Source organism: Ambystoma mexicanum, chromosome 9 (assembly GCF_040938575.1).
Source record: "Ambystoma mexicanum isolate Mex_15411 chromosome 9, UKY_AmexF1_1, whole genome shotgun sequence".
In the NCBI taxonomy this organism is placed as follows: domain Eukaryota; kingdom Metazoa; phylum Chordata; class Amphibia; order Caudata; family Ambystomatidae; genus Ambystoma; species Ambystoma mexicanum.
The window spans coordinates 440712049-440724249 of NC_090931.1; the positions used below are offsets into that span (position 1 = coordinate 440712049).

General features: G+C 44.7%; 1 protein-coding gene across 2 annotated transcripts in view; it reads right to left on the reverse strand.

The window, feature by feature from the left end:
- Positions 1 to 12201, reverse strand: part of TMEM120A (transmembrane protein 120A) — a 473343-nt gene that overhangs the window by 120411 nt on the left and 340731 nt on the right. For both annotated transcript variants that reach the window (XM_069614937.1, XM_069614938.1), the window contains one exon: positions 2254 to 2322. In XM_069614937.1, the coding sequence (XP_069471038.1) occupies positions 2254 to 2322 (69 nt within the window). The remainder of the gene's footprint in view (positions 1 to 2253; positions 2323 to 12201) is intronic.

The following is a 12201-nucleotide window of genomic DNA, read 5'->3' on the forward strand; positions in this document are numbered from 1 at the left end:
TTTCACTTTAACTGTTTGTTTACATCTTACGTCACTCACGCGACGCCAGATGCATGCGACGCAACCTACGTCACCGCTGTGACGTCGGTTGCCTTTTCTTTATCTTTTTCCAATGTCTGGTACAGATGACTGCTCTGGGGAATTCCTCTATAACTGTGACTGCTCGATCCAACGAGTGAGTTTGACCTTTTGCTGCTGAATAGTCAGTGATTTGATTCCATACTATCTGGCTGAAGTACTTAGATATTCTATTGATTGGTTTTCAGGTTATATATTGGTTACGGCCATCACTAGACTCGAATATTTTGGGCTATATCTTGTATTTTCTTACAATTATCAGTAATCCTTTGTTTCGAGTTGTCCATCTGACATTGATGCTTGTTCTACACAGGGATTTCCCATTTATTGATTTCTCCGATATACTCTGTGTTCTTGTGGTAAGCTCAATTTATTACTTTGATCTTGTATCTTTTGCATTAGCTATTGGTTTCTACTCAACGTGTGTCCTTTAACTTTTGGTGCCGATTAGTTCACAATTTCATTATTTGCATGGGTGATGTGTGCACACCATGCTTGATTGGGGGCTCCGGTATTGTAGCGCATAGGTTAAGGAAATCCCCTTTTTTATGTGTTTCTTTTGTTCTTCCATTTAAGGAAGGATGTATTCCTCAAATGTTTAAGCATGTTTCTTACTGTATATTTTCTGTTTTTGTTTCATTATTTTCAACTACCGTTTGCTTCTGTTTACTCCACCCTCCAACCATGGTTTACGGTATGCCAATGATTCTTATTCATATAATATTATGATATTTGCTATATGTCACTATTTTTTTGCTATATGTCACTACTATTTTTTAACTTTATGTGATATGGTCTGTATTTACTTTTTTCAAATTCAATGTGATTGTTACAATCTTTTGTATCCTCTTTTCTGTCATGAATAATATGATAAATCAAATGTTGCATGTGACTACTCAGCCTTGAAAACGACCTGCGTGTCGAAACACGTGTCGGCTGTTTCTGCAACAATTAAAGCATCAATTTTATAATTAGTGCTCCTTATTCATATGGTGTTTAGCGCATCTCCACCTCAACTCCCTTCTTGTACATATTTTCTGGTACCAGCCAGGGTGGACTGGCTGGCGCAGGTGGTAGTGCAGCTCACACTTCAATTTCTCTAGTATCAACACAAACAGTGAATACTAGCGCACAGACCTCGAATGCGATAATCCACATCTTTTTGTTTTACATAAATAAGATTCAGTCTGTATATATTGCTGTGTGTTCTCAGTATATAGGTAAGAGGTGCCCCCAAGATATTAGAATGCTGAGAATCACTTCTTTCCTTTCTCCTGTTGCACCAGGACAATCTGCACCATTGGAGACTGGTGTTGGCTGCCACGATACATCCTGCTTTTATAGGTAAGGTTTGGCAGTAGTTACACTAGCAGTGAGTGGCTGGGGATGCGATGAAGGGGAGAAGATTTTGCAGAGTTATCTTTGGGGATATAGCTTTCCTTCAAAGGAGTCAATTGAACAAGTGTCATCTCATCGTACGGTGCCATTTTGCAAGCCACCTTTACACTCTAAAAGCAGCCGATAGACCCAGCAAAACAAAATAGCAGTAAAAATACTCCCAAAATGAAATCGGAAATAACAAACACATAGGCATGTACCCCGGCTTCCTCCCAGAGAGCCCCACACATATGTTTGGTTCAGTAGTGCCAGAGCAAAGAGCTCATTATATTATCACTGCCTGATGTGAAGAGGAACTTTGTGGACAAAATTGCATAATTTCATCTGCACAAATTTCTATGTTCCAAAATCTATGGATTACAAAAAGATAGACGGTAGATAAGCGGTCTTTGTGCTCCTATTGCACTTGAAAATGCTGGCAGGTTTGTACATTGTGTAATAAGTGCAAGAACATTACAATGATCTTAACATCAGGCATTATGCATATCCTGGATCAAACCCCCTTGAATACATGTGATAACAGAATGGAATATAGTTATGCATTTAATTATCTCTATTCATAAAATGAGAAATAACATTGCATTTATATAACAGGTGATTCATAGTGACCACATCTCCTACTCAATAAGTTGGTGCAAGTACATCTGATATATCCTGCACTGAAAAAATTAGGGTCTCTTTGGTATTAACATCAGGAGTCATATCAGCCGGATTAAAATACTGAAGTGAGGCGCTTGGTGCAGGGCCAGGATCTGCTGCTATGGCTCCATCACTCACCTGCCATTCCTTGCACTCCTTGTGTTTGGCCAGTTGGAAGAGGGTGACTGCGTTATACAGCTGCCAGAACTTAGGAAGAAAAAAACAGATCATTTTACGTTGCAGCCATTATTCAAAGGTTTCTTCAACAGAGTTTGATCCTGGGGTGTACTGGGAAAAGTCAATGACATGTCGTGGGATCAAAGATCAGTCTGCGCAAAGCCCCTACCCAGACTCTCCACCAATTTGCAGACAATTAAAATGTATAGATACATCCCAAGAGCACTGGACTATAATTTCCTGAATCCAATATGCTAAACTGTTTTAGCATGCTTGCAGTCTTTGCATAAGAGATAGCTGTCTGCATCTCTAGTCATGTATCTGGGAAAGGTTCACATCAGCATATCAGTTCGCACATGTGTGTCCTGGACAATGTTGTGTAGTACAGTTAACACATACCAGAAATAGTACATACAAAGATGAACAAAGGAAAGTAGAAAACACAAATTTATTACAATATTACACTAAGGTACACTTTAAATATTCAAAGGTAAGTAGAAATATCAAGTTACACACACACAGACACACACACACACACACACGTGGCAAACATTACATACCTGTAATTTTCCTTCAGATGCTTGTATCTGCTTAGATTGACATGCTGTGCATAGACCGACATCTAGTGGTTATTGCGCAAATTAAAAGATTGGTTCTCGATTTCAAAAAGGGACGACAATGGGGCGTGTTTGTAATACTGTCACTATGATGACGTGTACTGTTAACACGTCACGGTCATCCGATTGTTTTTTTTCTGCCATCAGTTGGTCGCAGTTCGCGGGGTTCATTATATATTACAGTTGGGTAACCCACTGTGGGCACACACTACTTTAATATCACCAGCATTTATTAGATAAAATGCATAGATCAAAGTAGATTGTAAGGTGATGCGCAAATCAGAGCAAAGGCCTTATACTTGTAGGACACTCTGCCACCATAAACCTCTGAAAAAGGTTTCTCACATTCAACAGCGAGTAGCCTAGGAGAGCCATTCAGACTGGGAATGCAGGACAATGAAGACAGATAGTGCCGAACAAAGTTAGTAGGTGAAGGAGGGACTTAAGGGTTCTAAGTCGAACGGTAGCATTCTGGGAAGCAGCTACCACCACTTGGGTACACAAGGATGACCCGCAGAAGTACTGACCGGACCACATCATCCTGGACCAGCCCCAGATATCGCAAAGGTAAGCAGGACTTTGCAACCAATAACAACCCAAATGGAGGTTGGTTTAAGAGATATAAATGATCTTTGGCCCTCACACCCTAGAAAGGAGCAAATGGTTCCAGACGACAATAAGACAGTTGTGGTCGTCTTGCAGGGTCACGGTTTCAAAGACGATCACCATCGGTCGTCTCTCGGTTCCACTGGAGACCTTGGCCAGTTGGTAGGGGCACCCAGATGCGGTCCCACAATGAAGGGAAGAGCCTCACGGATGACTTGACCGATGCACATCTTGCAGTGACCCTGGGCAGGAGGCACTCAGCAGCACAACAGTTGGACGTTGGGCTCCCGACAGGCTCCTCTTCTGGTAAGAATTCAGCACAGTGGGTTTCCGGCATCGTGGCAGAGTGCAAGATACCCATGAAGTGTTCCAGCCGTTAAGCCAGATGGCATTCCTTGCAACGAGGTACAGAAGGATCTGGGACTTGCAGAAGAAATGCAAAGATGCACGCAGCATCGACCAAAAACAAGTGATGAATCTTGAGCAGGACAGCATACTGGTTAGAAACACTAGTTAAAGGGAGAAGGCACCTTGCAGAAGTCTTCCCTGTTGATTAGATGGTTGAAGTTCACACATGGGAGAGTTGTTTGAGCCAATGCTGGTTCCTGCAGCAGTCCTCTGGCATCCCTTGGTCGTCTTCTTCAGATCTCTTCAGCTCCAGTGGTAGACGGTTCCTGGGTCCAGTTCATCTCCTTATAATCTTATAGCCAGATGTGATGAATTCAATGGAGTCATCACTCCTTTTTAAGCGGTGACCTCTCCCCATGTGGCTAGGGGATGGCAGCTGCTACTTGATCCTGACCCTACGTGCGGCTATATGAGAGAAGAACACATGGGTTGAGGCAACTCTCAAGGGAGGCACATGACATCATCGGGTGGGACGCGGTATCCCCGCCAATCAAGTGACCTTAGACCCTTTTCCTACAACACTAAGAACAATCCCTTCCCTAATGGACTTATGGGTTGCAGTTATCCAACCAGTCCCATAATAAGTACTGGGACGAGTAAGAAAAGGAGTATCCTGAATGAAGATCACTTTACCAGTACTGTGAGGGGAATGATCCCCAATGACTCACAAGAGAGTTATAAGATCAGTACTGTGACGAGGGAGAAGAATGGAAGAATGAGGATTACAAGTACATACAGCAGTCTAGTCTTTACCCTAATCCTATTGGCCAGAGCCAGTATAAAAGTAAGGAAACACTCAGGAAGTATGGGAGGCCCTCCCTGGAGGACCTGGTTGCAGGATTCATTTGTTGCGGAAGAAGGGTCCGTGGACTGCAGTTCCAGGGGAGAGAAGGGGGAACCCTTGCACCCAAAGACCTTGTGGAGAACTTGGGACTCCTGGGGGAATCCCGGGAACTACTCTGGATCCCAAAAAGGGGTGGACCCCTGGGCACCAGTAGTGTGCCAGAGAAAAGCTGGAGGCACCCTCATTGGGGAAATAGAGGTGAAAGTGGGAAGTTTAAATGTGCTACAGCTGCAGCTGAGAGACACTGGTGGGAGAAGTCTTACCCTTTCAGTGCCGACCGAGGGATCACTGGGCTGGTGCAAGGTCCGTTGAGCCAACCAGCTCACACAAGAAGCTGAGGAGAGCAGACCGCAGGAGATGTATGCTGTTGGTAGGCCACAAGAGGAAGAAGAATAAAGGCTTCCTGGCGTGCAAAGGTACCGAACCGCAGCCTCCATGCCACCCAAGTCCAGAGAAGCTCAGGACAAGCAAGCGGGAACCACAAGACTGACAGAAGCCACAGAGCAATGATGGCAAACCTGAAGAGCAAACACAGGACACTTAAGTGCTGCTGCAGGTTTGCCGTGGAAGAGAAAACGCATACCATAAAGAGCCATTGAGTTCGCCCAAGGAAAGCAGGGACACCGGGGCACTTTGTCAAGCCTACCGAAGGCAAATAGAAGGGAAGGAAACATGAGAAAGAACGAGGGACTCAATATCTCTTGAAGAGAATAATTTTCGGGAGGCAAAGCCCGAGAGGGGTAGATGAGGAGAAGAAAACCCCTCACCTCATGAACCTTCGCAGAACCATATTAGTAGCAAGTCTGTGGCCCGCACCCAAGGGAGGCAAAGCCCGAGAGAGGTCAAGGGGGGGAAAAAACCCCTTCACCTCGTGAACATTTGCAAAACCATAAATTACAGGTCTGGGAATCATAAACAAGGGGAGCAAACCCTGAGAGAGGTTAAGGGGAGAGAAAAAGAGCCCTTCACCGCGTGAACATTTGGAAAACCACAAGTCTGAAAGAGTGTGCAGTGTTTCTATGAGAAAGACTTGGCAGGAGAATATACCAGGCAGGAGCAAGTGACAAGTATGTTCATATGAGAAAGTCCTGGCAGGAGAGTATACCAGGCAAGGTCACATTGATCAGTGTGTAAAGTATATAATAATCGGAAGTCCTGATAAGGATATATCAGGAATAGCCAAAGACTGTATTGAAATCAAATAAGAAGGAGAAGAAACCTGGCAAGAGAGTACATCAGAGTATCCTACCAAGATTAAAACCAACAGCCAAGTTGTTTTGCACACCAGTTTTGTGGCAACTCAAGGAAACTGATATCTATAAAAGTGTAAAGCACAGTGAAGAGGAATCCTAGGGGAAGGGAACAATCCCCTGCAACTGTAAACTTTATCCATTGGGAACTTTTATATTGGAGTTACGCCTTTCTTTTTGAACTTGTACATTTGTGCGCTTTCAAAGCAAAAGACATTAACCTTCTCACCTTAGAGTGAATTGTGTTAGAATGGGAGGGCCAGAATAGTACTGTGGACACAGGACGGTTTGCTTTGGACATTTTGACATCGGACAGACCCTTAGTTTTATGTTAGGTAGGTAATTGCCTCTTAGAGTAGGGACAGAGAGGCATTGTCCAACCCCTTTTAAGTTTCAATAAAGGTTTATGGCCAAAATCATTAACCCCCTGTGTCCGCCTCTCATTCCTGGCTCCTCACACAGAGTTTGGGCTGGCTGCAACGTTAGAGTTAGACGCTTGCAACATTCAAACTTCAGACTTGGAGGTGGTTGCCCAATAGTGGACAGCCAGCCTCCGAGAATCTGCCCAGCAACAGCCACGTTCCTTCAGAAATGTGGATTGAGGGCAGACAGCCTCCTTTCAAGCTGGCTCCAACCAGCTCACACACAGAAGAACCTTTCTGGGCTTTGTGCAAGAAGCCCGCCAAAGAGCATGACGTAAGAGGACCCTACCCACATGCCAAAGTAGAAGGATGGGCAACAAAGGATAGGCCATCTTAAATAGGACTTTAAAGATGCGAAAAAGTTGATTTTGTGTATGTTGTTCTCTTAAGACCATTATCAGAGCTAAAAAGCCAGCACACAATAGTGCACCCCGCAAAAAGCATAAACATGTAACAACTGCCACCAGCCTGTTCAGAGAATGCCTGGAAAGTAGCGAAAATGAAAGTGCCCTCAAAGTTCTTTTCCTTTTATTGTGCATTCAGTTTTACCAGACTAATTAACTCCAGAAATTGATATAAAGCATTTCCCAGTTGGTAAGGCAAGGTGGACCAGCACAAATTCCACAATGACAGGCCCGTATTCAGACCAGTCACACATATATTTTACAAAACCTTCTCTGCGCTGGTCTATACATTTGAGAAATAGGTGATACACCATCTCACTTTCATTTTGACAAAATGTACACTTATCTGAGTCACAATTCAATTTCTTCCATCTAAAACAATTTGCTCTTGCAGGCAGGATATCCAACCTAAGTCTTAATGAAGTGCTTCCAAAAGTCTATTACGGAAAATGTGAGAGATAGTGCCCACACTTCTCTAATCGTTTATGGCCAACCATTAAAATCCCCCATGTAGTCACAAGTTCTACACCAGTCAGTGAGCCACTGCTGTTATTTGTATGCTCCAGGGTTCTCACACATGGAATCTCAACTCATAACCCAGGCTTCCAGTTTCTCCATTGCATTAGCCAAGTGAATTTTCTTCAAATTTGATTAGTTCTCACTAAAACTAGCAAACAACAAATATTCTGGGGGATTTTTAAATGTGTGGCACATTAAAACTTTTTCCCATAAAAGATGTGCTCCCAATGACAATAAACCTAATTATAAGCTAATAACACTTACAAGAATTGACATAGGAAGCCTTAAAACTATTTTCCATATAAAACCTTCAAGGTGTTTAAAATCCTCATCCAACAAGACAAGATGAATTTCTATTCTATAAATTAAGATAGGAATAAAAATTGCTTTATGAAATTTGAAAAGAGGAATAATAGAAATAATTCTATATCTAAATTTAAAGTTCCTCATTTGTGTCACAGCCAACAATGATTTATCATAACCTTATAAAATCATTCTTTTTCCTGTATTATAAAAGAGTCTACAACCAAGATATTTCATGCTGTCCACCTGTTCCACTTTACCAGTTTCCAACCACCAGTTGCCCTTTTTCCGTCTTTTACCTGCCGTCAGGCTAGTATCTAGGTTTTCTGTGCACTTATTGTTAAATCATTATTTTTAAAATACTCATTACAACTCCCAATTAGCCTTTCTGCTCCAGCCTTAGTGCAGTCCATCATTATATCATCAGTGTCATATATGCTGGGGAACAGGCAGGAGCAAGATGGGTTAAGGCCTGGCAGACTAAACACGCCTTGCAGGCATCCAACATCCATTTACCACACTCTTGCACTCAGGTGCATTGCACAGTAAGCCCGGCCCCCTTTAGAGACTCTGATTGGCCCCGGCACACTTCCAGCACACTCAAGAGGGCCCCAGAGGGACTTCCTGTGAATACCAAGGCACGTTCCAGCCTCTGGGCGCGGTAAGCTATATAAGCCACGCCCAAAGGCAGGCCCGTGCTTCGTGTTGCTACTGTGGTTTCGAGCAACACGCTTCCTGCAATCCTCGACTTGTTCCTTCCTCGATCTCGTCCATGCGCACACCCTGGATCCCAGCATCTGAAAGAGAAAGACTGCTTAAGCAAGCAGAACCTGTCAGCGCCTCCTCACGAATCCACCTTCTTGAGCGAACGTAAACGCAGTCAGCAGCATCACTTATCCGAATCTTGGAAAACCGAAGGTAGCGCTCAGACTTTTTTCGCGCTCCTCCTTGGCCGGATCCTTTCCGAGAACCTCTGCGAACCACCTGTGAAGAAACAAAGAACAGGATTAGAACTAGCAATCATCTGGCCAACCGCTCGCAGAACTCACCACATAGCAAGGGCTCTCTAAGACGCACTGAATACCCGAACCAGTGAAGTAACTGGGATAAGAACTAACTTACCTGCACTCAGGAACTAGACCTTACCTGCGAGCATAACTCGAGCCAGTGACGCAAATGGACCCAGAACTTACCTGGAACTAGAATTTACCTGCAATATAACCCAAACCAGTGAAGCAACTGGAACTAGAGCTTACCTGCAACCAGGAACCAGAACATCAGCAAGCACCCAGAACCTAACGGAGTTCCAAGGGTCTCAGAGATACTGCGCCCCTGCCTAGTTCAGGGTGGAGAGCATGCCCAATCTACTCTAAAAGTGAGCCATATCCCTATACATCTATCACAGTACACACATGGGAGGAGGGAAAGGGGAATTTGGGCCATAACCAGGCAACCTGAGCAGCTCACTTCTCTCTCAACAGATACCAGTAGTACCACTCCACTACTCCAGGGAAAGGGTCAGGAAGGCTTCATCACTCCCGCAGAGACCCAGGTGAGTGTGATTATCGGCATACATTTGGCAATGAATTTTGGAGCGTAACACTGATGGAGCAGAAAAATGACGCAGGCTTCAAATGGTCCCCCAAAACCACCATATGAATATCAAATAAAAAGGGGCTAAAATACAGCCCTGCCGCAGGGCCCCGTACGTAAAGATGGTGGCGATCAACATGCCCTCTTGGTTTGGTCTCATTTTTTTCACTGAATCTTTGTGGAGATGAATAAGAATTGCTAATAAACCAGACAGCAATCACCATTTCTATAATTTTAACCACAATTTGTCTTGGTTTACCAGGTCAAAAGCAAGGGAGAGATCCACAGTGATTACAAACACTTCCTTTACAGCGCACTCCCAGACTCATCACCAATCCTGATACTGTATTTCCTACCCCCGCTCTGAACTCCACTTGATTCGGCTTTAAAATCCCTTTCTCATTTGCCCATGCTTTCAGTGACATTAAAACCACTAATAGGACAATCTTAAGAGTCTGCATCTAAAAGTGGGATGGGCCTATAATTTAGGGGAGAAGTCTGCTCATCTATTTTTAAAAATAGGGACTGTATGGGCAATTTTCCCAGTAGCTGGAGTCCTCTTTAGAGAGATAATTTACCAAAATTGGTTGTGCAAAGTGTTCACGCACATTGCCAAATCTCCTTTGATTACTGTATTACAGATTCCATTAGGACCTGGCACCCTAGAATTACTGTTTTGTTTAATAATTTTGTCAAGTTGGATAAATGTTGGTTTTAAAAGCCAGGGTTCATTCTTTTTTTTTTTTACTTTTTTTTTGCTGGCAGAGGCAAACAGCATACACACACATCTGAGGTATAAAGACAAATTTGTAGCATATACATGCGCATACAGAGCATATTGGCAGAAGCACGACGACAGCAGTCAAGAAACATATCACATAGCACCAAGATACCAAACAGTTAATTGAGAGGCTAGGAGGACTCATCCATCGAGGAAGTGTCGTTTAAGCTAATCAAATAGCTGTTGAATGCAGACCATATGTTTTGAGGTCGAGAACGCACTGGGAGCATACCCAAGAACTCCTCCTCGTAGTTTCGGGACCACGTAAGTAGATTTAACCATTTCTGAAATGTAGGGGGAGGAGGCCTCTTCCAGCTTTGTAAAACACATTTCTTGGCTACAACACAGCTCACATTCAAGAATTTAACAATGTCCTTAGCCCCCCCAGACTGCCACACTCCAAACAGAACCCCCATTGGATCGGGATCAATAACAGTATCGGTGATTACAGACAATGTCTCTATGATTTTACTCCAGAATGTGGCCAGTTCCGGGCAGTCCCAAAACATGTGCTGGTGGTCAGCACCCTCCGCACCGCAGCGGGGGCATAGCCGAGGATCAGAGCGAACAAACTTCGAGATTCTACATGGAGTGTAATACAGCCTGTTGAGTAGTTTATATTGTATGGTGCGGTAGCGGAAGTTTAGGGACACCCTGCTAGTATGGGAACACATCTTCTCCCACTGTTGGTCAATGAGATCCAGTTCCAGCTCGGAGGCCCAGTCATCACGAGCCCTGGATGGAAGGGGAGAAGGAGCGGTCAGGAGGAGCTTGTATAACGAAGAAACTACCCCGCGGGCGCCACCCGAGTTAGCTATGTAAGCAATCCCAGGAGAGTCCTGGGGCTCAATGGGGAAGACAGGCCAAGCATTTCGAAAGGCAGCGCGGAGTCTGTAGAACTGCAGGAGCTCCAGAACCGAACCCGAGTGCTCCGGCCTCCACGTTTGCGGCGTTATAAAAAGCCCCCTCTGTCGTAGAGTAGTGACATATCCGACCACTTTTTACACACAGCGCCAGAGTGCCATAGGAATTGAGCAAACAATTTGTGCAGGTTCGTGAAGTATCTCCTACCCGGCAAGATGGGGACATTACCAAATATATATAACAACTTGGGGAGCAATATCATTTTTACCAGCGAGAGTCTTCCGGCCAGTGAAAGTGGACGGGTACGCTAGCGCGTGATTTTGGCCTCGGCCTGCTCTGCAACAGCCCGGTAATTGTCTGCTAGTAGTGAGTCTTTGGAGAGGGACACCTTAACTCCCAAGTACTTAATCCCATCTGGGGACCAACGGAGCGGGTACTCGGTGGTGGCCTGTATCGTGGAGCTAGTAAGGGGGAAAATCTCAGATTTAGTATAATTTATAGTGAACCCAGAGTATGTACCTATGCGGGTGACGTCACATAAGATTGGGTCCAGATGAACAGCTGGGTCTCTTATGAAGAGCAATACATCGTCCGGATAGAGCGAATTAATCTCAGGGAAGTCTTTCAGCCGCACCCCTTTGCGCGCATGCCGCTCCCTGACATAATCGGCCATCGGTTCTATAGCCAAGGCAAATAGGATCGGGGAAAACGGGCAACCTTGTCGAGTGCCTCTGAAAAGTGGAAATAGACCGGACGTCTGGGAGCTAACTTGCACCCTGGCCACCGGGGAAGTGTACAATAACCGAATATATGCTATCATGTTAGGCCCTATGCCCATATTTTCCAAAACCAACCAAATATATTTCCAAGACACACCTTCTGGGCATCCAGTGTGACCGCAACCGCACTCGCCCCTTGGTCAATGCATGACATAACATTAGGCAGCCTTCTGATGTTGTGGGATGTTGATCTCCTGGGTACAAAGCCTGACTGATCATCGTGGACCATGTACGACATGACCGGGAGGAAGCGGCTAGCAATCACCTTGGCAAAGATTTTGGTGTCCAAATTCATCAGCGAGAGGGGCCTATATGATCCGCACTCATTAGTGGGTTTACCGGGCTTGAGCAGGACAGTGATGACGGCCTCACGTAACGATGGGGGAAGGACGCCCAGCCGGAGTGACTCGTTCCAAACCTCTAGTAGTTTGGGGGCCAAAATGGCCACGTGCTCCTGATAAAACTCAGCTGTCAGCCCGTCAGGGCCAGGTGCTTTTCCTTTAGGGAATTTGGATTTAG